Genomic DNA, 26,675 nt, shown 5'->3' on the forward strand with positions numbered 1-26,675 from the left:
ACATGTGAAAGAAGTACATACTAAGGATCTTAAATTTCCCGCGCTGTCACGTGTCCATTTTCATTGACTGGGACACCTGTTCATACTTCAACTCATCTGGCAACAGTGCAAGATATTGCACCTGCGCTAAGTTTTTCAGTGGACGTCGCAGACGTCGACAGCGTTGTTTCGGATGTTGTGTGCTTTTTATGGACGAAGAATGTCGAGATATAATAGACGAAACCATACCATTCAAAATACCTGTTCAGGCTCTTCCGACGACGAGACTGGTCTAATTAAGTGAGTTTTATACGTCTTACAACTTAAGCACGTGGTTGGCGAATTTTCGTGTTTCACCAAAAAGCGACCGGCTCGATACGCGATTGGATGTCCATACTTTGTTTACATGTCACCAAACGTTTGTCCATTTTTAATATTGGGTAAAGCTGATTCTACTTTTATGTAACGTAATAAATGGGAAGACTGCATATGCTCGCTAATCGTCAGGACGTCAGAACTGTTGTTTTGCGAATATTCGTTTACGCTACACCGACTGCTTTGTTAATATTACGTTGCAACAATTACATTTTGGTAGAACGACGATGTTATGCCGATTACAACAATCGTGGATGTTAAAAGAATAGAATTGTCCTATGTGAAAAATGGTTATTTTAATACATACGTCGTCTGTTACATGCGCAAGTGAGATTACTCGATACGAAGCTGATTAAATAATTAGAGAATTTGCATATACTGTCTACAACGATAGTACGTGTACGTTATTTAGAAATGCAGGAAGAATATACAACGACGATATTTATTATTGATTGAATTTTGCAGACCGTTAAACCTGATTAAGTAATATTACGAAGTTACTCGTTTCAACCTTATAAATAACATTCCTTGTACGGAAAGAAACATAGTAATTTGTACTAGTTTCTTACTGAAATTTAATGAAGCTACTCTTTTTGTCAATGCGTGTTGGTGCCGATGTCGCATGAGTGCAAAATTTAGAGTGTCGTTAATGAATCTCAGAAATAATTTTTGGGTGATAAACCACTGAAGATAACCTTCAAATCTTTCATGTGTTTTAAATAATTTTTACCATGACAAACATTAGTCTCAGATTTACACTTGCTAAACTGTGATAGGATATATTTTTTTAATATTTAATTGGACATAAATCATTTATCGTTACACTTGTACTAACACACGTATAGGTGTCACCAGATTCCATTTGCATTTTTAGCATACAAAGCTGTTTTCTGTTGTATGAAAACACCAATAGTCTGTTTCGTATAGAATTTGTTGAAACTTAAAAAAAAAAGGTAGAGATGAACATATTATACACAACGTGAGTTATCTTTTTAAATAAAACATTCTATTAGTGCTAAACATACGAGGATAACTAAAGTGGATAATTTAATAGTTTGTTATAATATTTATAACAAAACTTCCGAAAGAGATTTGTCGCCGATCAAGACGACGTTTAGAGCGGGGAGGGCGTGAGGACCCCAAATATAAAATATTAGCTTCGGGTATCTACTAGTTTGCAAAATATTAATAAAAAATCTGAGCTACTACTACAATCAGTCTCGCGTATACCTACGCCTCTTTAGTGGTGTGTAGGTCAGCAGAGGTCCCCCACTTTTTCCAACAGCCACTATAAAGGGTGAACATCTGAAAAAGGTACCTTCTTTATACAAAATAGAGAGCTTGATTTCAGAGATTTCAGAGATATTTAATATCGTTAAACGCGAGAATTTTTACAGTGGATCAATCGTTTCGCTCGCTCACAAAATAAACTAATCCAGACCAACTGTTTGGACACCCTATAGGTATTTAAGCCAATGTCGCTCCTACTTTATCGACTGCTGTATTAGCGACGTTTGTACATGCTGCGTTCAATGAATTGCATTGAAAGTTTTCTGTGAGTACATATCTTGAAAACTATAAAATGCCCGAAGCTAATATTTTATATTTGGGATGCATCAATTGATAATCCTTTCACGCTCCAAAACCCAACATATTAGCTACATTAGATAATTACGTGTGCGGGAATATCGCTTTGAAGACTTGAAAATTCAGAAATGCAAAGTGAAACCCCAATTATTCTGAAAACTCATCGCAGAGCAGAAACTAACAGATTTAAATAAATGTGTTATATACAATATTAACACATCGCCTGCCACGTCACTCGTTTATTTGGTGACGCAATTATTTACTCAGATTTGAAGATTCATTTTTACGCTAATCTATTATATCCGCAAAACGTAAAAATTCGAAGAAAGCAATTTATGTTACTTCATGATACTCTATCTGGTGTCGAGACGAATTCATTCAATTTACTACAATGCAACGTTGAACCTTGACGTAACGCTAATTAATTTTGGCCACAAAAATCGGATTTCCGAAGCAGGAAAAAAGATAGAATAGCAAACACGGGCACGACGATGGGAACATCATTAGTCTCTCCTATTTGCATCCCGTGGACTGCACGCGACATTATGCTAGGCGACATAATGTACATGCTATGCATAGGAGGGGCGCGCGCGCGCGCTCAAGAGCAATACGTTCGAGGGAGAGATGCATACCTGTGACAATTACTTATTGTCGTCTTATTCGACGACGCTTATCGAACGGTTATCGAATTCTCTTGTGTTTTTATTTTATTTAGACTTACCTATTTATGCTCACTGCTAATTATCCTTATTATTGAGCGCAGTTTGTAATCTCGGATAGCATACCGAAATTACATAACACTTTTACAACTGTCGACGTCTCGTGCTTCCGCTTATATTTTTTCTCATGACGCATCTAACAGTATTTATTTTTGTCTCTCTACGAGACATCATCGAGCCGCCGATACTTAATAATTAATCGGCAAATGTTAACGAGAACATTTTAAAGCGAAGTACAGTTTTTCCTGCGAGGAATTGTTGGAAAGATCTCCGCGATAATTGCTCCGCATTCTAACACCGTTTAAGACCTCTCCTGGAATATATGGCAATAATTTCGTTTTATTCCAATCGTAATGCACTCGTCGTATAGCAGCTTCATCGGTGCTCTGGCAGCAGATTCTATTTACAGTGTGTTTACATTTCAAAAATGAATGCAATGTAAATAGCGAGCCTTATCATGCGCCTGTTTACTGACAAGCGTGTAACCGTGATCAATGAGTCTGTTGTTCGTGTTTAGAGGGAGAGTTTGAATCATTATTGTACGACGTAGTCATAACCGACGCATAACGCTGTATTTTGTGCTATTAACGAAACAGCAGGAAACCGTCGTTCTGCTTGCGAATTATACCGCAGCTCCCAGTCGAACATAATGGAAGACTGTTATCGTTCGGAGGTATCGAGATACTTGCATACTTGTGGCTACCATCGACACAGCACGCACATATCGCTCACCCCCGTTCCTTCTGTGTGACATCTGGTTTAATTACCCGGCTAAAAACCATAGAGTAATGGTAAACTGTAAACAGTTAACTATACAATAATCGGATCTCCTCTTCTCAAATTGTCCAGTTTCGTGCGAAATCTGAGCGCGAATTAGGGAGACATTTACTGTACAAGCTGAGCGACAATTGGAGAGAATTTACTGTAATCTGAGCGCGAATTGGGGAGACATTTACTGTACAAGCTGAGCGACAATTGGAGAGAGTTTACTGTAATCTGAGCGCGAATTGGGGAGACATTTACTGTACAAGCTGAGCGACAGATTGTCCACGAAAATGGACAATTTAGGAAGAGGAGATACGATTATTCGAGCCTCGCGGTTTATTTTTATAGTTATAAATTGCCCACAATTATAAAAACGAGCCGCAAGGCTCGAACAATCGTATCTCCTCTTCCCAAATTGTCCAATTTAGTGGACAATCTGAGCGTCAGTAAGAGAGACATTACTGTAGTGGCAGAGAGTACGGTATATAAAAGAAATTTAGTAAAATTCTTACACTTCGTCTCCGATTATTTTTGCCTCGAAAAGATGAATTTTTCACCCGAATTTGAAACCCCAACAACGTCGATCCGATTACTCTGGCAATGCATCGCGTAACGTTAGAATTCGCCGACGAGGTATACATTTTCATTTTCGCGAGATTTAAAGAAAATTCTATTTCCACTGAGCCGATTTTATGGTTTTCCAGCAAAAAAGGATCGTGCAGCCCTACCAGCGAATTCGACGAGTCGATTCAAGCGATGTGCGATATTTACGGACAGACACCTCCGAGGACTCGGATGAGTCGTAAGAAGAGATACATGAAACAGAAACTGAATGGAGGGTAAGTTAACCGTGCTACGTGCGCGCATACGAGTACATACATACGTACATACATACATACATACATACATACGTATATCCGCCTAAAGCTATTCTCACGACTGTGCCGATTTCAAAGCAGACGCGTTCGTTCAAGTTTTACTTTCGACTCTAGAGAAGCGACAGGCTATTGGACGTTAAGTCAAATGGAGAGTTGATTTTTCAGGTGCGCGCCCGCTAGAGAGTTCTACTCCCACGAATAAGTCAACAAGCCGACAAGCGGCATCGGTGTTTGCTCGTTTTCGTCTGCCAATTGTTCTATATATCTCAGTCGACACGAGTGTGTTCTTGTTTGAGTATCTTGCGGCAACTTGTATGTACTTCCCTGCCGCCGCGAATCCAATTTCTAACGTATCGCCGGATCAATTTTCTCCGACCATGACGCAATTTCGCATCTAGCCGAGTGTCCGTAAAATTCGTGCAAATAATGTGAGTATGTATTTTTGTTTGGTACAGCGGAAAACCGTCGCCGATGATGATCGATGCAGTGTAGAGACGTGCGTGGAATCGTGAACAAATTGTTGCTCGAGTCGCTGCGAAACAACGTTGAGATCGGCGCACGAAAGCTCGTTAGCTCGATAGTTCGTTGAAAAGGCTTGTCTCGTCGTCGTGATCGAGGAACAGACGAAACGAATGTTGCAGTTATAGCGTTGATTGTATTTCCGAAGTCGCTCGATTGGCGGAAAATTATTTTTAAACTTGGGTGGCTGGTACCGCGGTTTTACGTTTTGTGTTATCTTTGAAAGTTGTCAAGGTCACCTTGAATCGCGCAATTTTCCACCTGTTTCGTTAATAGTTGGTAGACGTTCGTCATGTTGACCGGCTGTGATCCGCGAAGAGGAAAGGTAAACGGTAAATCTGACCGATATCTGATACAGATTTAATGCGTGCTTAGTCCACGCAACGCTTGGATTCAACCGAGTCTCGATGCTCGTCCGTTCTTCGTTTCTTTCCCTGATCGAATTTGTCTTGTCGACGCTAAACGGATGCGCTCGTATATGACTCGTGTGAAACAAGATGTTCGCAAACAACAAATCGTTCGTACCACGTTCGTGGAAGCAATGTGCGAAATGATTCGTACGGAGGACGGATGACTCGAATCGAAACTTAAGTCAGGCATAGTCATACGTATCTACGTAATTCAGGCATAAATGATATTTAATGCGGACACGCCTGATATCTAATCGAATGTATCTGCCACTTAACATGGATGTAATCCAACCCAGAACTGCCCAAACCTAACGCACGCCAGATTGTGCACAACGTATTGCGCATCTAGCGAACACTGTATTCTTCAATTTGACTTGCGAACAGCTAGAACGATGATTCTCTACTCTATACGTTGATTTGATTCGAGCAAATCGTCGATTCGGACGATTTCGAATTTGACCGAGAATCGATCCGATCGTAATTCAGTATAGAATTTCCGCTTGGCTAGGAAATTACAGCTCTTTGATCGCGGTATTTCTGATACTGGGAGTTTCCTTCGATGAGATTATTATTAGAATTTTATTTATTTGTAGGGATCTCAAATCGGTGGAGAAGGAATCGCCGTGTTGCAAAGTAACGATCCGCAGAAGGAACACTTTGGACAACATTATTTTTAATGAGATGTGCGACAAAGCAGATCGGGATTACGAGGACGAGGTGAATCTCGATGTAAGCAAAGAGGGCAGCCGAAAATGCAAGCGGAGTTTGAAATTGCTGCGCGGCAACGAGAGGGACTTAAAGCTGGATATGGAGGCGGCTTTCAATTATGCAGAAAAGTCGGATCATTACCAAGTGTCTACACCGAATCACATAAAGGTATCGACGAGCGAGACGAGCTCGTTGGAGGAACGTCCTCCTGTGTCATTTGAATTCTGAACATTTCTTTGGCCGCCGTTCAAAGCAACAACTAATTGAAGGTGTTTACAGATCGAAACTAGAAATAGATTCCGGTGTCTGCGGTCAAAGCCCGTTGACGTCGAGGAAAAGAGGTTTCCACATGAACTCCTCGAGCAAAGCATGATCCTAGATAATACGACGTCGGTCGCACAATCGCCAAAAACGTCGAGTTTTAAGGAACGAGAAAAATTTCACGACACGTTTTCTATTCTCATAAAGTTGGTACGTGTACAGCTAATTGTCAGTTACGTCGTACATCTATAATACCGTTCTAACTATTTGAACACCTTGTATTTACTACCTTCATCTATTTCAGTACCATTTCTATCAATAATTGCCAAGCATTTATTTTTGACTTATCGATATTATTTAAGATACACGCTTGCGAAAGAACGTAATCAAGTTGTACAAGTCGCTTATAAAAGCATGAAAAGTACGGTCGGTGCTCAGAAACTTATGCGAGAGAGAGAGTACTCAGACGATCGATGTCCAATACGATATTACTAAACTGATTTTCAGCACTAGAAAACTTTTAAAACATGAGATCATGATTTATTATTAAAATGGTACTATTATATTGATTTTAAATATTTGCGTTGAACATTTTTTTTTAAATATGATATCGGCATGAATCATTATCTAGTGAATGATATGTTTCCAATATTATCGCTTCTAATTTTATCTGAAGAAGTAAAATGCCGTTCCCTTCAGCGTGAAACTCGTGCATAAAAATCGAATCGTTGCAAAATTATGTTTATGTTCGTAATTAATATAAGTATTTATAATATAGGATACATATTGTAACGGATATTATAATATAACGGACATAGTTCCGTTAGCTTTAATATTGATGTTTAATATTTTTAGGGGAGCACGGAACGCAATTGTCGTCGTCAGATGAGTCATGAAGAAACTCGATGGCAAAATGAGTGGAAGGATTTAATATGGCTGGAACTACAAGCTCATCATGCAGATCGTAGTTCAATGGCTCAAGATGAGTACTTATGTAGGCAACGAGAAGCTGTGGAAGGATTACTTAAAGAAATAATGGAATATAGGTATATGTTTAGCTCGCGTTTTTATATTAAAAAAATACATAATTTAAAAAATGCATACTTTTAAATAACACTTATTTCTTTGCAGATACAATCCTTTCGCTACTGTTAAGGATAATTCCGGGCTTTGGGGTAACGTTAGTAATACGTGTACGGACCGTGTAACGAATTGTAACGTTAGTCCAAACATAGAATTTAGTACCTGTCCAGGATGTCTTTCGATGTATTGCAGAGCTTGTGCCAAAGCACAAGGAGAAGCTTTACAACAAATAGAAGGACTATTAGCTAGACTGGACGCAGCTGAAGCTCTTTATCCTTCTTCCCAAGCTTTGGGTGCACAATATCCGTTATATAAAAGTTCAGAGTTCACTGGAAGAGTGAAAGCAATGTGCCTTTGGTACAATATGACTAAACACCATCGGCTTAAGTTACAAATATTGGGGAAATTGCTAATGATGTCACATAGTAAGAAAAAGATTGACGACGCTGTAGATTCTGGGATTAGGTAATGTAATAGAACCAAATAGATCGCGTTAACTTCGATGCGTCGTAAGCGAGTTAAAACGTGCCTAATATTACTTTATTTAGTTCACGAAGTTCGGATACCGTGGACTCTTCGGAGCAGCGACAAACTTTGGTCAGATTCGAGGTATCCAATCAGCAAGAGGATAGTACCAGTCCTTCCGACAGCAACAATAGTAACAATTCTTCAGCTGGAATATCGGTTGGACAGTCTTGGCCATCCACTCCCGAATCATCTTTTACATGTACAGACGACGAGAAATCTGATAGATTCGATTTTTATTTGGTCGAATTCGATCGACAAGCTTATAGGTAAAATTTCATCTGCAACTTGAAGAATTTATATCTTCGTCTATCGATTTGTAATCGCATTATTTATCCCGCAGAAAATACATCGAGGATGTATTGAAAACTAGAGGCCTTGGAAAAAGTCTGAATTTTCTTGAGAGATTACACACATCTATTTTGAGAAAAGCAAGACTGACATTAGAAAAATGTGATATAAGTGAGTCGAGTAATTTAAACGAAGAATACGAAGGTGATATGCAATTGCGTAGATATGGAGTATGGAGTCCTGTGGCTAGAGAACTGAATCTTCCGTCGTATAGGTAGAACAATAGAGTAATGTATTCTTTATACAGGGGGAAAATCCTTCAAACGGGATACTTGAATAGTTTGCTGTTGGCGTTAGAAAAAAATATACCCAATCGAACTGGCTAGTGTTAAGGACATACAACTTCATGTCCACGGTGTTTTTGTAGAAGGAGATTACTGGAAATATGAAGTAAGGGAAATGTTTCTTTCTTTAAATAGAATATATGTTTTTTTAGTTACTCCACCTACGAGAAGGTTATGTACACGAGATTCTATACTACAGAGTGCGGAGCAAATTTCGATTCATGTATTTTTTTCCTATTGCTAATAGCAACCGAGTTATTCAAGTTGCTTGATTTTAAGTACAACAACCTATATGTGTTATTCTTATATTTTGCCATAGAACAGTCGTGTCTTTTTAGGGCCGCCTTTGTGTTTCTTTCACGAGTACCATTGGACGTGGTTCATGAATTTCTGAGGATGAGATTGGAGCAAAAGCCGGAACAACCTAGTCCATTGTCTGTTCGGCAACTTATGCGTGAACTTAGGGAAGGTCTTAGAATTGCATGCATTCATCGTGATAGATTCGCTGCACATTCTAGCGCGGCAGTTGCTGGCGATGATAATAGTTACGAATATTTATTCCAAGAGGATGTCAGGGACTTTGATGAAAGTTTGAAGGCTGTGTTCGAAGTGTATCTTGACTATTTACAACAATGGGTGGATATGGTACAACATGATAGTTTCCACAAAAATTTAATAATGGACGAATGGATTTTCGTGAAATCCATTGCCGGAAAAATATTAGATGGTTATGAAATTGCTGGTGCCAAGTTCTGGTAATTATTCTTTCTTATCTATCATCATTGTACAGTCAGATGTCTTAAACATTAGCTTTTTGAGAATACAGAAAAAGAGATAATAGCCTCCTTCTTGTATTTTTGTTTACAGCGAAATTGCAAGAACGATGATTAAACAAGTTAAAGAATTTCTGAACGAGAGACCTCGAGAAATTAAAGAAAGTACAGAGGAGTGGAGCGACGAAGACTGGACAAATAAGTAAGAACAAATTAATTAATTTTTCCACGAAGTACTTCGAATAGTAGATAAGTGATTCATGTTGATGCGTGATTTAGATTTCAGTTAATGTATGTTGGACGAGAGTGGCAAGGGATGTTTGTCGAAGCACGAGAGAAGATTGTAAAGAGTGTCACATTGGCTAGATGCTTGCAACGTGACATTAAAAATTGGTCTGTTTTCAATAAAAAGTTAGAAGAATCCCTAACAGCTTTAAAAGTGAGTTACTGCGATAAATTAATGTTTTACTATGTAACAACTTGCTTGTTTCTAGGAAACTGTAATGGATCTCCGTCACCAGATAACGAATGTTATTGAAAATTTCGAACGTGATCTTGAGCAAGCGGAAGAGCCAAAAGCTGAATGCGACGCATTTGCCATGCGATCGAGAATAAGAGAAATACTTCACCAAGCTTATCGAATGGGTTTCGACTATTATAAAGAAACCTGCAAATTATTTACAACGGGAGAGAAAGCTGTACTAGCGCGAGGATTAGTCATTTTTGCACTTTTGTGGATGGAATTTGTTAGGACTAGGTGTGAAAGAGGAAGAGGTTTGAGGCCTAGATGGGCGAACCAAGGATTAGAATTTTTAATTACAGTATGCGAACCTCATAATACTAAGCACTTGACCGATGAAGAGTTTGAAGAATTGAAGACATCTATGGACAGCTGTATATCTCATGTCGTTGGAACTGCTAGTCCCGCAACGAACATAGAAACAGAACGTGAGTACACAATTTCGTGACATTATTTATTCGAATACTATAACTGGATATGTTTTATTCTTAGATTTAAGAAGGTTGTCACGCTCAAGAGCTACGTCACCTTGCCACAGTAGGAGTCGGACAGCGAGTTTAAGTCTTTCTCAAAAGCCACGAGATATTCTTAAGTCTCCAGACATAACGCAAAATACGAAGAAGGTAACTTCACCAACTGCAGTCGACGGAAACGTAGCAGTGATTTTAAATACCTCAGATCGTAGTATATCCAGACAGGAGAGAGTCACGCGTGCTATGAAAAAGGTAGATTCTGAAATTGACGAAAGACTAAGGAGTCGTGAACTTATCGGACAAATTACGGATAGAAAAGCTGTTGATAGAGTCCGTATCAAAGCTAGACGAGTTACTTTTACTTGGCAAAGAGGCATTAAAATAGGTGAACTTTCAATGTATTTATATCGTTATTTATTATACATTTACATCTACATAAACGATGGTCTTAGTATTTTAATAGAATTATGACCAAACGAAAAATAATATTTTCAGGCCAAGGAAGATTTGGTAAAGTATACACCGTAGTTAATAACCAGACCGGTGAACTGTTAGCCATGAAAGAAGTACAATTGCAACCGGGAGACCACAGAGCAATTCGACGAGTTGCCGAAGAACTGCAAATATTCGAAGGGATCCAGCAGAAACATTTGGTTAGATATTATGGCTTAGAAATTCATCGGGTAAGTTCACACGAAATTTGTTGTTTGCTTGAAAGATTAATTTTGAAGATACATACTTGCAGGAAGAGATGTTAATTTTTATGGAATTCTGCGCTGAAGGAACCTTAGAAAGTTTAATAGCAGGTAGTGGAACTGGTTTGCCAGAGTCATTAGCTAGAAAATATACTCACCAGCTTCTTTCAGCCGTAGCGGTTCTTCATTCTCATGGAGTAGTACATCGCGATATTAAAAGTGAGTTTTATTCGACCATGTTGATAGAGGCGTTGTACTTACGAACAGCTGTTTTCATATATACTGTTTACATACAGCTGCAAATATATTTTTAACCGATGAGGGTAATTGCTTGAAACTTGGTGATTTCGGTAGTGCAGTGCAAATTAAAGCGCATACTACTATGCCTGGTGAATTGCAAGGTTTCGTTGGCACTCAAGGTAAATAAAATATTCCTTTCACTATTTATTATCGAGTACTTTTAAAGCTAACGTAATATTATTTCTAAAGCATACATGGCACCGGAAGTATTTATGAAGTCAGAAACGGGTGGTCATGGTAGAGCAGCTGACATTTGGTCAGTTGGTTGTTGTGTAATAGAAATGTCCAGTGGGCGAAGACCATGGTCAGATTATGATTCTAATTATCAAATAATGTTTAAGGTAAGTATATAATACGATGTATAGTATAATATATAATAGAAATACTGTGTACATATGTATGCGATAATTTTATTTATCGCGTATAATTTTACAGGTGGGAATGGGCGAGACGCCAGCATTACCAAAAAATCTGTCCGTCGAAGGAGTTGATTTAGTAAACAAATGTTTACAACACGATCCAAAGAAAAGATTAACCGCAAATGCCTTGCTCGCACTACCGTTTGCTCGAGCATACGAAGATGTAAATGCTGATTTAACGGTACCGCGTCAGCAAATATAAAATGTCATTTTAATTGTAGAGTCTTTCGGTTTGAAAGAACGGAGAATCTTGTATCATCGTTATCACCTGCATCAGGTTAAATATATTGTTGATTAGTTTAACATGAAAAGTACTTTTCACCCACCAAATTTTTTTTACTTATTTGAGAAATCTTTCCCAAAAGTTTATCTCGATAATTTTAGAGTTCCTAATGAAATCGTCGCATGTAAAGTAGGCCCGTGTTTTATTAAACAAAAATTTATTAACTATAAAGTACAAAATTTGGTTATTCAGTATTAAGACAAGGAGAGACATGTTTTCAGGAACATTCCGAAGTGCGGAACAAAATTGTTTCACAAAACATTCGCAAACATATCAAGAATTGTATATTTTTGAAAAATTTAAATTGTATCGTTGCTTCTTCTTAGTCGAATAACGCACCGAAACTGTAAAGCAAACGTTACATTGTAAATAGGATAAAATCGAAGCGGAACGTGGTGTCACAATAGTGTTTATTTTTGCACAAAGAAACATACACATGATACAACATACTTTCAATTGTTTAATTACGGAGGTATGCCGTGTATACTTTCCGTGTGAACGGAAAGCGATATGTGCTTACGAGTTTTGAATAACCGTTAGACATATTGATTACGAAGACGACTATGCATGTATATTCTGTGATCGATCCGTTTTGTTGCGATTCCGAGATCATCTATAATTGTTGTCCGACATAGGTAGTAGCGTATAATTTCATTGTAACAACAGTAGTCTTCGTTCAATAATAATGTTTGAAATAAAGTTCAGCTGAACTTCCGAATACAGACTACACTTTAGTTCAGTCACCTTTACTTTATAAGCAATTCTATCATACTTTGGACACGTCCTATTCGATAAAATCATCGCTATGATGGCTTTCGCCTGATATGCGTGATATTCTTGGCCGCAGAGGTGCAATCGCGGTAATTCCGCGACGTGTATACAAGTACGACTATTTTATCTTAAAAAGTAATAGGTATTTGCAGCTTACGATTATCAATATATATATATATAGAGAACACTTTCGTATATATATCGTACATACAAATATTCTTACATACGTAGACGCTACTTGATATGTGCGTACATGTGTGTGAATGTTTGTAGCTATATGTATACTCGCATACATACATATAACTGTGTGTATTCAGATAACAGTACGAGGAAAAACACCGCAATTCCCTGCGTTGGTTGAAAGAGATTCGTTCTACGGCTAGATAAAAGCAGCTTCTCTTAGACTCTGAATATATAAAATTTGTCTGTTCGATTGAACGCTCGATAAACTTATTCGCGTAACGGTGATATAGACGAAATTCTTTTACGTTCTCGTAAATTATCGGAACACACGTCGATAATTATCGATGACATTTACGCTACGGATATCTGTACAGGCGGAAGTAGTATACAACAAATTCTAACGAACAACGTCGTAAAATATGAATAATATTTAACAAACGCATTTTACATTGTACATATATAAGTAACGTCCTCTAATAATCGGTTAGAGATTACGGATGCAGACAAGGTATACGGGCAGATCCGCTAACTTTTCTCTACGACAAAATTATACATATACGTGTAATAATATTTTCAAGCAAGTTTTCTCCGAGTATCGGAACAGTTTGGAACACGCTAACAGACGAAACTTAGTTCGGCGATGCACGAGTTTACAGGGGCACAATTTCCTCGCAACCCTAGCGACCCTTCGCCGTGTCTAGCACACGCGACGCTAAGTTGCCATAAGCGCAACGTTACGGAGGGGACATTATATATTATCGAATATTAAATATAGTATATTATTATAGTATAATATAATATATAATATTAATGATATATATTAATATTAATAATATATATAATATAATATAATATATAATATAGTATATATTATTTTATATTCGATAATTATATATAATAATATAATAAATAAATAAATAAATAAATATAATATATATTCGATGATTATATATAATATATAATTATCGAATATTAAATGAAATCGAATCGTTAGCGTCGCGGATCTTCACGATTTACAGAAAAATGTCATTACGGACAATGACAACACCGGCATAATTTCACAATAGTTAGGACTTCGTTCTAATAGCCGTGAGAATCGCGATAGGACGAGGACAGAGTTGCCATAAGCTGTTAGAGGCCTACCCCATATTTTGTCCGTTAGAGCGCCGATTGACAATCTGTTAATATAAATTTGTCGAGGGAAAGACGAACCGTTTTGAACATCGACAGAATTCGGTACTTAGCGAAGTAGCTTTAGTTACAGTAGTAGTAGTAGTAGTAGTAGTAGTAGTAGTAGTTAATTAGTAGACGTAGAAGATTAAAGTGATAGACAGATAGAGCTATTCGTCGAACGTTCGCCGGTCTATCGAGAAAGGCGAACCGCTGACCTATCTAAGAATTGGACAAGAGTTTACTGTGCGGGCGCCAACACACGAACGATTGGCCACATTTAAATGTGTTTGCGACAGACGAGAGGTCCGTGCGCTAGAAATCTCTTCTCTATCTAACGAGGTTCATTACTGTTTATCAGCCTCTAATGCACGTAGTATTCCGTCTCATCGTTGCTCTATTTGGAGAGATAATTGTGCGAGGAATATCCGGCTCACTCGTCGACCGAGAGAACCTTCAAAATTAACAACGACTTTGAACACGACAACGAATCCCGAAAATTTATAACCAGGAACCTATAAGTTTTACAGCTAAACGAGCTCGTTGCGAGCCGCGTATCACTCGCGAAATCTGTATAATAATTATACGTTACGAGAGACTATAATAAATTAGTTAATCGATAGACGCGTTTGTACATATACATTGCCTGAAAAGACATATTCGCGTAAGGTGCACTGAAATGGCGAAAAGAGCTTCGTGGTATATATACAGAAACAATGCAACATACATATATGTATATATCGTGGGAGAAAATGAGTCGATCGATCGCGAATAGATCGGGATCGGGATTCGAACCCGGATCTTTCGCTTGTGCCGAGCGACTGCTTTAAGCAATTAAGTTATCCTGGCCTACCGACGACGCATTCTCTCCAAGTCCTTATAAACCCAAACGAACAACACATGTCAGAAACATGCCGGACTCCTACGGTATCTCGTACGGTATAACTAACCCCAGTCCGCTTAAGGGAGGGTCGAGAGGTCGTAAAATTCGAAATATTAATTTGCATGGAAAGTTAATGGTCCTGTTTTATCGGGTCTCTGGTGGCCGAGAAAAAAAGAGTATTAATTGCTAGGTCAAGAACAGCACTGTAAAGACGTCGAAAGAATTCGAGAATATTTTTAACGCTATGTACAACTTATTAAAGCTATTAAAAACGGAATGATATTTTCGTCCGACTTATGTTTGATAATTCTTATTGATAATTCTTATTTTTCATTAAAAATTCGCAATCTAGCGATAACTCTATAAAATGTATATATATATATAAATGAATAAATAACGCTATATACATGTCAAAATGTTACGAAAAACAGGTTAAATAAATTACAAAATTGCTATAAATTCACTTAACATTAAATTATCTTAAGGATAAATTTGGTCGGTGTACGATAAACGCGTGTTGGTAAACAATGACAGTCCTTGTTTCTCGTAATGAGGAAAAATGTGACTTACGCCGCTATTATCTCGACAATGATTTTCTTTATTCGAAAACGATGATTTTTATCATTTGTTAGAAAATCGATCTTTTCTTTTATTGCTCGCCCATCAGAGACATTTAATGGCCGCGAACGATGCATTAGATTATAAAATAAATATATGCACATCGAATATAAAATTTCAATGTTTAGTATTGTTTTATGTGGACGCGATACGACCCTCTTTCGAGCTCCTGAAACCTTGCGCGTCCTAGGGCCGACGAGATCGTTCACACTTATTTGGCAATAAAAAGAAAAATCTAATTTAAAGTCTACGAACGAACATCATCAATTCAACAGCTCGTTGCAAATTATTCCGAACCTTTTGCAACGTATAGCCGAACGTCGAGTCGTTGCAACTCTCGAATTATCTCTAAATACGATAAACCTTTGGATCACACGTTTGCATAGAAAGGCGAGACTGACAAAGATCATAGAACGTTGTTGGTTTCTAAAAACACCAAGTTCGAAATCTATCTTAAACCGAGTGATATAAAAGTTAGGTCTGATTTAAGTATGCACGCATACCCAATACATAATGTTTTTTAGGTCCATCTTAGATGTAATTCGCGTAATTCCGACCAGGCACGAATCCAACCGAAGCCTACACCGAAAAACGCAAATATAAATTCTAATTTAATCTCCGATTATATTTTCGCTTACGTATTCGATTAGATGTGCCAAACACGTCCAAACGCTACGATACTTTTAGGCTTATCCTAGCATGGTTCAGACCTAATCCAGACCTAGGAGTTAGGCGAAACATTTGAACATACTCGGTACGTCCGAAGGACACGGAAGTTGAACATGGTGTCCTAAAATTATAGTATCTCCGGGAAACGAGGGGTCCCTGAGATGATTTCAAGTAACTTTTTCCTCAGCGAAAATGCGATCCGCGGCTTCGTTTGCGAATTATCAACGAAAAACGGTGACCAATCAGAGGCGAGCTCGGCTGGCGCGAGGCAGCCGAGCCAATGAGTCGAACTGGACTTCGACCGCGCTCCGCCTCGCGCTAGTCGAGCTCGCCTCTCATTGGCCAGTGTTTTTCGTTGATAACTCGCAAACGAAGCAGCGGATCGCATTTTCGCTGAAGAAAAAGTTACTTGAAATGATCTCAAGAATCCCTAATTTCCCGGAGATACCATAATTCTGGACATCCTGTTTCGTCTGAATTGAAACCTTAGTCAACATAATGTTCCACTAAAATGTTTTCCCTTGGCTCGAGTTGCTCTCTTAATATTCAATATCGTGTCAAACAACAACGAGAACAAATAATTGTCAAAGCATCGATAGTTCAACCGTGTCTTATGTAGTAACGAACTGGCGTAAAATATTCACGTTTATCACGCGGCAACGATAACGAAACAATGCGGAAGTAAGATCGTTCGCTTTCAGAGGAAAGGAACTTCCAGCGCTCGGACATTAAATGCTGACGAAGACTTTGACTAGGGTTTTTTTTTTATAATGGACCGATCGATCTATATTGCCTAGTACACGCTGCGACTTAAACAATTTCGTCGCTGTTAGTCGAACTCGGCCGCTTTATTACTCGTATGCCCGTTCTTAAGAAAGTGTAACGGAGATTACAGGCGTCCATTATGAGGAGACAGCGACTAAGTTCGTCGAAGATCATTGTGTTACGCGGTTCTTTGAGGACGCGACGACTATTTTGTGGCAATTAATTGAGGCATCGACGAGCAGATCTTTCGAGAAATCGTCGACGATCGCGACGTAGATACGCGCGCTTATCGACGGAACTATAACGAGAGTTTGAGAAAAATCGTTTCATATGGCGTCGAACTGTCCGAGAACAAACGCGGACCGTAGGGGATGAAATTATGTATTTTCTTTGCGTCGAGACGCTTGTGAAATTCGTTCACGAGACGTTATTCTTGCAAAAATGATTTTTCGCCATTTTTAAAATAGACGAACTCGACGAAAAGATCCGATCGAAACGTTCGATCGTTGCTCGAAATATTTAGAATAATTTTCTTGAAAATTATTAGAATAATAATAATAATAATAATATTATTATATAGAATATAGAATATTATATAGAATAATTAATAATCTTTTTCCAATTTCTGAAACGTTTCGCGCGCTGATAAACAGTTTCGCGAAAATAAATTTGTTTAATCTAATAAACAATTTCGTTCGGGGTGGCACGACTTGTTTGTACAATTAGTGCACGTGTTTTAGAACGCGTGGACACAATTTCTCCGCGAACAATAACTATAAAGGACCTCCTTGAAAATGATGAAAATCACGATCCACTCGCGAAGGTCGTATTACAATGCCTAAATAAAATTCGAAAAGACGAGGAAAAGGGGTGATTTCGGTTATGAAAGAGCTTCAACCGCTTTCGACGAAAGCGAAGCGTATTTAACGGCGACACGTAAAAAGTCTTAGGGCGAAAACAGATTTGCCTGAGAGACAGACACCTCTTCCAGAACTGGTCGAGATAGGCGCGACAGTTTTGTTCGTAGGAAAAGGGAGAGAGGACAGGACAATCAACCAGCGATGCCCGATAAAATGTGCGAGCTCGAATTACAAGCAACGACGTAACTATTATGTATAACTATATATGTGTCTACGATGTAACGATTTTTCTTAAATTTCTATCTCTACCAGGATTAAATTTATTAGATTATTGCGTACGAGAAACATTCTTCGCTATCTCGAAGCATCTTCTCGAATAATCGAGACGCGCGCGACCCACTCGTTTTTCACCTTACGATTAACACCTTATCGAGGAAACGATTGCGCCGAATTACCTCGGCATAACGCGAGAAGCAAAGATACATACGCATGCAGAACATTTTCCCTCTAACGTCGAGAGTACAGTAAATTCTCTCCAATTTTTCTGCAGCTTGTAAACAAAAGTGGACAATTCGGGAAGAGGAGATACGATTATTCGAGCGGCTCGTTTTTATAGTTTTCGATTGTCGATAATTATAAAAACGAGTTGCAAGGCTCGACTAATCGTAGCTCCTCCCTCTTTTGAAATTGTCTATTATTTATTTATAAGCTGAAGGAAAATTAGAGAGAGTTTACTGTGTACTTCGAATGTCTTCGTTTCTATTAACGATACGTATAAAAGTCGAAAGAGAAAGTGTCCTATTTAAACGAACGAAAATAATGCTGATCGTTGAATTACGTTATCAATGTTTTGTTTAAACGAGTCCATATGCTTTCGTTGACGTATCTTTATCACGAGGTATAAGAAAGCTACAACCGAGCATGGTATGTTAATCTTTAAATGCACTTCCAGAACAAGAAACTCGTTGTATTATATTATTATTGTATAACATATTAATAATATTATTATATAATATTATTATTATATTATAATATAGTAATAATAATATATGAAAGGAAGATAACTGTATATCAAAAGATTTATTCATTGGATCAGAACATGTGCGAAAGTTAACAAGAATCACGTTTAATATATTCTGAAACGAATGTGTTCGTATTTTAATTAAAAAATATACACTCTCTAAGGTTCCTTTCCCCGTGTACAGAAGCGTTCTTTTTTACAGGAAGGTCGTTCGAAGCTCAACGAATCGTACATGCTTAAAATTTATTTCTTTCAGTTGCAATACTGTACGAGAAAGGGTTCTTTTCAATTTACGTTTCGAAAGAATACGGCGGCCTTTTCAGAAAGTGTATTCCCCTCGAACCGAATAATCTTTTTTATTAGTCGTTTTTATCAGGAACGGAAATACGTGTACCGTGTACTCGAATCAGCAGGTAAATTAGCATCGGTAAATTAGCAGCAACATTGATTTCTCGCGCGGGGTCGTTATCCGTAATAGAAGACAGTACCGAGTTTGACGCCGTACGGCGTCGTTAGTCGATAAGGTGTCGCTATAGAAACCTTATTATTATATATAAATTTATATATATATATATATCATATATGTATATAACATACAACACGAAATGCATATAATCTTGCAAAGATTAACAAAACTTGTATAGACTATACGGGAGTCTACGATGACTATCCTTAGTTTGCCATTTCTCGAATAGTTTGTATCATATGTATTACAGCGCTATAATCACCGTCGGTGACTAATATACTTAATTAAAAGCTTCCTAACACACGCGCCCCACTCATGGCCATCTTCTAGAATCGATAAAATGATTTGTTTAACACGTAAAAAGCGCTTTAAGCTAGATGACTTTTCTATGACTACTTTCCTCGGAATGAACAAGTTAACACTAATGCAACAGACAATAACAATAAATTCTCTCTAATTGACGCTCGAATTGTGCACAAAAATGGACAATTTCGGAAGAGGAGCCTTGCGAATTCGAGCCTTGCGACTCGTTTTTATAGTTACCGATTGTCAACAATTATAAAAAGGAGACGCGAGGCTCGAATAATCGTGTCTCCTCTCCCCAAATTGTCCGTTTTCGTTGACCGGCCGAGGGACAATCGGAGAGAATTTGCTGCGCACTCCAAATATTACTCCACTCGCGATCATTGCGATCGTCGCGCGTTCGTTGCGATCATTTTCAAAAAAACTAATGCAGGAGATCATGACAGATGATACGCATCGGGACGAGTTCTTCCGATTCAATTAAATGGAAAGCGTTCTCAACGATGCGAACGATATAGAATACAGATGATCGTTCTAATACAACTGATCGAGTTATCGATTGCAACGAGAAATATAATCTTTAATCGTAAATCGCCCGTTCGAATTCTATAACATCGTAATATATATATATATGTGTACTTGTTAACTGTCAATTCGATTAAAATTTGATCAACAGCGTTATAAACGTATATCGTATAATTCGTTTAAAAATAAAGTTCGGACGACTGAAACGGAAATTTCACGTGCGCGTTTCAACCTAATTCACGTACTTTCGTCGATACGTTCGAACAAATGCGTTGTCTTGTCGTTAATACGATCGCCGTCTCGAAATCATTGTGCATCATCGCATATCTCTGAGAGTATTTCCGTTAGTTTCGTTGGGGCGAGGCGTTCGCGATTTTGTCTTATCACTGGTGTAACGCGTGCTTCAACATCCTTGCTATGTCCCGCAAATTTTGCTCGAGCGTTTGCGCGAATTTCGTCGCGTTCGTCCTACCGTCGCTGTGGAAAGCGGTCACCGCGAATATGAACCCGTTCTTTCTCATGTTGTAAGCGCAACCGTAGCCGTCCGGAACCACTGGCCCGTATCCTATGATCGCGTCGTTCTTCGTGGTCACCTGGAAACAGGGACACGCGAGTCGATACACAGTTATTTCGTACAGTGAAATCAAGAAAAAGGTTTCTAGTCAATTCTGCGGTAAATTCTATCCAATTGTCCCTTGGCTTGCGACAAAAATGGACAATTTGGGGAGAGGAGACACCATTGTTCGAGCCTCGTGGCTCGTTTTTATAGTTGTATAAAAGTCGACGACTAAAATGAATAAATATGATAAGTAAAAACGAGTCGCCAGGCTCGTGTCTCCTCACCTCAAATTGTCCAAGAAATCCCCCGAATTGTTCCCCGAATTTTCCCCCGAGTTGTCCCCTGAATTGTCCCCCGAATTGCCCAATAAACCAAGAGACAGTCGACGAGAATTTACTATGCATTTTTTAAAGAAATTAAAATATCTGAAGAATAAGTAAACTAACAGAAAATAGAAATATAGAAATATATTTCTTCTTTCTTTTTGGTTTCCGTTTATAAATATCTGTAAAAATGTAAAAGTTACTTTGAACATAGTGTTTCCCGTGTTTCCATAATGGCGAAGGCCGCATAAAACTTTCGAGCGTTGATTTGTTATTAATCACGATTATATATACGGACCTGCGACGTTGAAAGGGCGAAATGATTGACGATTCCATAAGCCTCGTCGGTGAAGATGCCGGGGACCGGTTCTCCGGCTTCTTTCGCGGCGTAATGCAGCCCCATTAAATGGTTGTCAATTCCTTGTCCGTTTATGTTGTCGTTCATTTCTTTGGTCTGCCTCTGCACCGCCAGATCGAACAACTCCTTCAATCTCTCCTGCTGCAAAACGAGCGAAACGGAATCGTTTCAATCGCGATTCGAACGGACCGTTACCGTATACACGTGTAATGACCATGAATTTCGTAATACGGGCAGAAAGATGCAAATGATACGCGAATCGGGATCGTTCTCTGTTGCACGGATCGCGAGCGTGGAAAATACGATGTTGTTACGCGAACACCTCGAGCCGCCATTTTTACGAACATGTAACCAATGAAGGGGGGTTGTTGCAGACGTTGGGTCATCGATCTTGAGAAAACTTTTTTATAACGGACATAGAGCGAACGTAAACCAACAATCTTTATTTTCTCGTTTTCGTCGATGCTTGTTATTTGTCAAGATATTTTGTATTTAATCTCTTTATAATTTCTACAAATTCTGGATTAACAGAATTATATTGGAATAGCTATGTCAGCGTGAGTAATAATAAAATGGTAGATTTTTAAATCCGTGTCGGTCCAAATCTCGCGAAATCAATGTTCCGTGTTCACTTGCCTTTTTCTTGAATTTTCAATATTGCAAAGTTCGTTAAACTTTGTCTCCATTTCCGCGCGCGTCTGTTCTATTATAATTCTTCTCGATTTACTATAATTTCATTGCGAAACAATTGGAACGAATCAAACAAATATTATCCACAACGTTAAAATTTTGTTAGCAGTTTCTCGAAGTCGCTTCAAATTCCGTCATTCGTCTCCGACTATTTCGCGTATCACGGCGAAATTACCACGGTTTCCGCGGTAATTAATTGTAACGTGTTCCACAAGTTTTCTGTAGGAACGATCGCGCGATCCAGCCATGGGAAACGGCGTGCAGGCTCGTTAGGGTAGAGAACTACGGGCGCGGAGGGAGTCGATTTCATTATCGTGCATTTTCGATGAACATCGACGTAATTGCGGAGAACGGAACCGACTGAAATAACATCGTGATAAACGAGAAACAACAGCCGTGCTCGTTGCGGTGCTCTCCAAACGAGGGTGGCCCACGGAAAGAAAGCAAACGGAAAAGCCCCACCGAAGGTTGCCCGAGGCGACTCGAGAGTATCGCGCAAACACTCGAACAGGGAGAACCGTACATGGCCTGTCTGTAATTGATTGCCTTTTTTTCGAGAGAGTTTTCGCTTTCGTTCATCATTCCGTTTCCGTTCTTTCTCCGTGTACGCACTCCTTTCGGGAAGGATTACGGTAAATTCTCCCTAATTCGCGCTCCGATTTCGCGCAAAATTGGAGGATTTCGGAACTATTTGGTTTACATAGTTACCGGTTATTAATAATAATCAGAAACGAGACGCGAGGCTCGAGAATAATCGTATCCTTTCTATCCAAATTGTCCATTTTTCTGCGCGCAATCTGAGCGCGAATTAGGGAGAAATTGCTGTACTATTTAGAATCCCAATTTCTCCCTAATTCGCGCTCAGATTTCGCGCAAAAATGGAGGATTTCGGAACTATTTGGTTTACATAGTTACCGGTTATTGATAATAATTAAAAACGAGACGCAAGGCTCGAGAATAATCGTATCCTTTCTGTCCAATTTGTCCATTTTTGTGCGCGCAGTCTGAGCGCGAATTAGGGAGAAATTGCTGTACTATTTAGAATCCCAATTTCTCCCTAATTCGCGCTCCGATTTTGCGCAAAAAGTGGAGGATTTTCGGAACTATGTACAAAAATTATTCGACTATTTGGTAATAATCGTGAAACTAAAAACGAAATGGTTTCTCCGTGATTCGAATTTCAGGTGTCACACATACGTTTTGTTCCGTGTACTTTTTGTAAATGGGACGTGTTTATCGATTATGCGAACTCTAACTAGAAACGATTTCTACGAAATACAGCCAAGTTGCAGTTACACTGTAAATGGTGAACTGAACTCTTTTGGTGCCTTTGTCGGGGATGTTGTTCTGTTCATTTGCCGCTTGAGTTTCTGGATCCCCTTGGCACATTGCCTTCGCCCATGCCAGGGCTTCCGGGCTGGCCGCCCTGATGCAGTCCACTCTTCCCAATGCATATCTTCTGATACCTGCGCTCTCGTACGTTGCTACCAATTTTCCATGTACTCTGCGCAAAACGAACCAGGTTAGCGATTAGGCAAACTAGAACCAGACCATGTTAGGCCAATGCTATTCGGAATAACCGATAACTTTGATTATTTAGTTAGTTTTAATCGTTCAGTTGGTTTTATTTATTTAGTTATTTTTAATTATCTAGTTGGCTTCAATTGTTTAGTTAAGTTAGTTCTAATTATTAATAGTTAGTAAATACTGCTTGCTCAGAGACGAGAGCGAATCGCAGTTTTATAACAATATACATACAGGGTGTCTCATAATTATGGGACGCCTCGCGCCATTTTGCTTCTCATTGGTCACCGTTTTTCGTTAATAATTCGTAAACAAAGCCGCGGATTGCATTTTACGCTTGTTACCATAATTATGGGACATTCTGTACACTGTAAATGACATAAACTTGTCGTTGACCGCATTTGTCCAGGGTCAGAAATGACGACCAAGAAATAACTGAATCTCAATATACGCGATGCGCGTCCTAATTTCACAGAACGATTTTACATTTCTCCACTATAGTTCTAAAAAAAACGTTAACCGAGAATTCTTACTTGAAATACGTGAGTTGCAGCGCTAACTGTACGTAAACGTCCGGGCTGATTCTGCAGGCCTTTACGAAGTCCTTCGAGTAGTCTTCGAACCACAAAACGCACAGATCCAAGTCTTCCACCAAACTGTACGATTTATAAGAAAGAAAAGAATACGTTAGCGACGATTCCTACTCGTTGTTGAAAACTGTCGGCGAACGCGAGGCAGAATAAATCTTCATTTCACCCACGTTTTCATTAACATCGAAACATATCGCGCGGACAGAAACATACAACAGCCGATGATCGATAGTACTTACGAGTCGAATGAGGTTATAGCGTCTCTGATGTGATTAAGAGTTTGCTCGGACAAGTGCCATTCGAGTTTTTCGGGCGCGGCCAGATGAGACGGCACGAAGTTACCGTCCGGCGGAGGCATCGAGTCCACTTTCTCTGTCAGATCTTCGAACGCCTTGAAAACTGCCGGCGCTTCGCCGGACGAGTGCTCGTATGTCAGTCCCCACATCCCGTCCTTCGATAAAACGACGGTAAATTGTACGGGGAAATTCTGCGATCGGTTTTCAAAAGCCGGGGCTTCCGCGCGTTAACCCTTCGGAGGCGACGTCGAACCGTCGCGGACAAATGAGAAAATTGAACACGAAAATGTCGGTCAATTTGGTCAACGATATTGACGTTTATTCACGAAATTTAATGGAACAACTGATAAATTTAGAGATCAACATTTTGGCAATTGATAGGCAGTCGATAAATTTGAAAAGAAGTTTCGCAAGACGATAGATTTGGAAAGAACTTACTGGCCCGAGGAATCGCGACTTAGTACTCTCGGAATTTCCGTTTTTCGATTCCGATCTTCGACCGATAACATTTTGGCAATTGATAGGCAATCGATAAATTTGAGAAGAAGTTTCGCAAGACGATAGATTTGGGAAGAAATTTTACTGGCCTGAGGAATCGCGACTTAGTACTCTTGGATTTTCCGTTTTTCGATTCCGATCTCCGACCGATCAACATTTTGGCAATTGATAGGCAATCGATAAATTTAAAAGGAAGCTTCGCAAGACGATAGATTTGGGAAGAACTTACTGGCCCGAGGAATCGCGGCTTAGTACTCTTGGATTTTCCGTTTTTCGATTCCGATCTCCGACCATTTCCGGGAGAAATTACTGTACACAGAAGCGTACGCTTACCTTGCCGAGTATAACGTGAAAAGTTTTATCGAACCAGCGATTCGCGCCCAGATGTCTAGAGCCGCCTCCGTGGAGAGCATGATGGAGCACGTTCGCATAATCTCTATCCCCGATCCACCGATCTTCTCTCTTCAACGGGTTGTTGAACGTGGCGGGCAGAATATCGTCGTCGATGCAAACCACGCAGAGGCAACACTCCAATAAATCCAGATTGTGTCGATTTCGTTCGTCTGTAAATTACGCTTGCTTCTTAAACGGTTAAGTTAAAAATCGTGCGCCATTGGATAAAAATTGCGGACCGCTTGTCGCGTTCTCGATTAACAAAATGGCATCGAGAGGGACAGAGAAACGTCGAAAGCGTTTGAAAACGAAAGCATTTCCGCGAGTTAAGTTTAATTTATGGTTTGTTGGATTTTGATGAATAGGTTGAACAGAAAAATCGATCTAGCAAATAGTTCTTTATTTGCCACCCGATATAATTTAATCGTGAAGGCATACGATAATGAATTTTAGTTGAATTTCGCGTCGGTTGACACATACATCCCGTAAAGAGAGAACAAATTTGATACTTTATTTAATTAAATAAAAGCGTTCCCATTGAAAGATCGAACAGCGAACTAAAATATGAAAAATATATATAAACTAAATAAAATGTTATCCGGATCGTGTACAAGACAAGAGCTAGGGGAAACTCGCGGACGAGCGACAAGCTTTTTAATTGCCTATTAATCATTGTTTCAGACCGAAATCAATTTTCAAATAAGAAAGTTATTTACGTCGTGATGCAATAATTGTCGGGTCGCCGGATAAACGAGGCAACTCGTTCCTTCGCGATCGTTAGCTCGTTATAGGATGGTTCATTCGATTTGCAGACGTAGGTCACAGGATCTCGTTGAGTAAGGTCGCGTTAGGGAGCTAATGGGAATATTGCGAATACTGGTGAACATAGAACGGCCGGTTAATTATGGGCGGCGTGTTCGAACCTTGACAAGGGGAACAGGAAAACTTCCAACGAGATTACTATAGCTGTCTGTTAAAATGTATAACTTGCGTTCTCTCCTTCGCGCGAGACAAATAATAAATCGACGATCGCTCGTATCAACCTTGCTTATGCAAAATGAGAATTTTACGAACAATTTCTACGGACTTCCACGAATGAAACGCGTGTATCATAAACAATTATAGAAGCAATGGTTATGCGAGGGTCATATCAAGGTTATTTTTAGAATTTCTAAATTAATGGATTTATAAATTCTACAGTAATGTCTCTCTAACTGACGCTCAGATTGCGCATAAAAATGGACAATTTCGGAAGAAAAGATACGATTATTCGAGCCTTCGAGCAAAAATTGTCCACTTTTGT

The 26,675-nt window shown here is 39.0% G+C and overlaps 2 protein-coding genes across 6 annotated transcripts in view; one reads left to right on the forward strand and one right to left on the reverse strand.

Annotated features, from left to right (window-relative positions):
• Nucleotides 1-119: 119 nt before the first annotated feature.
• On the forward strand, nucleotides 120-12,625 carry Mekk1 (mitogen-activated protein kinase kinase kinase 4). 3 transcript variants are annotated; one of them, XM_033486623.2, is made up of 18 exons: nucleotides 120-279; nucleotides 4,130-4,264; nucleotides 5,826-6,108; nucleotides 6,220-6,411; nucleotides 7,057-7,247; nucleotides 7,333-7,749; nucleotides 7,833-8,078; nucleotides 8,153-8,374; nucleotides 8,783-9,199; nucleotides 9,312-9,419; nucleotides 9,497-9,656; nucleotides 9,712-10,165; nucleotides 10,230-10,595; nucleotides 10,706-10,893; nucleotides 10,956-11,124; nucleotides 11,202-11,324; nucleotides 11,395-11,546; nucleotides 11,641-12,625. In XM_033486623.2, exons 1-18 carry the CDS (start codon nucleotides 173-175, stop codon nucleotides 11,824-11,826), a joined length of 4,116 nt encoding a protein of 1,371 aa, XP_033342514.2. In that variant the 5' UTR covers nucleotides 120-172; the 3' UTR covers nucleotides 11,827-12,625. The 3 variants fall into 3 exon arrangements, with proteins under 3 accessions (XP_033342514.2, XP_033342515.2, XP_033342516.2); XM_033486624.2 differs by lacking the exon at nucleotides 120-279 and adding an exon at nucleotides 3,870-4,058; XM_033486625.2 differs by lacking the exons at nucleotides 120-279; nucleotides 4,130-4,264 and adding an exon at nucleotides 4,607-4,731.
• ChAT (Choline acetyltransferase) overlaps nucleotides 12,301-26,675 on the reverse strand; it is a 63,422-nt gene continuing 49,047 nt past the window's right edge. The window contains exons 6-11 of one of the 3 annotated variants that reach the window (XM_076518908.1): nucleotides 25,313-25,542; nucleotides 24,425-24,636; nucleotides 24,129-24,251; nucleotides 23,389-23,575; nucleotides 21,322-21,519; nucleotides 12,301-20,734 (exon numbers count right to left, since the gene is read on the reverse strand). In XM_076518908.1, the coding sequence (XP_076375023.1) occupies nucleotides 20,525-20,734; nucleotides 21,322-21,519; nucleotides 23,389-23,575; nucleotides 24,129-24,251; nucleotides 24,425-24,636; nucleotides 25,313-25,542 (1,160 nt within the window). In that variant the 3' untranslated portion in view covers nucleotides 12,301-20,524. Of the gene's footprint in view, nucleotides 20,735-21,321; nucleotides 21,523-23,367; nucleotides 23,576-24,128; nucleotides 24,252-24,424; nucleotides 24,637-25,312; nucleotides 25,543-26,675 lie in introns of all 3 variants that reach the window. The other 2 variants (XM_033486326.2, XM_076518907.1) reach the window with 2 other exon arrangements.

Source organism: Megalopta genalis, chromosome 2 (assembly GCF_051020955.1).
Source record: "Megalopta genalis isolate 19385.01 chromosome 2, iyMegGena1_principal, whole genome shotgun sequence".
NCBI classification, from domain to species: domain Eukaryota; kingdom Metazoa; phylum Arthropoda; class Insecta; order Hymenoptera; family Halictidae; genus Megalopta; species Megalopta genalis.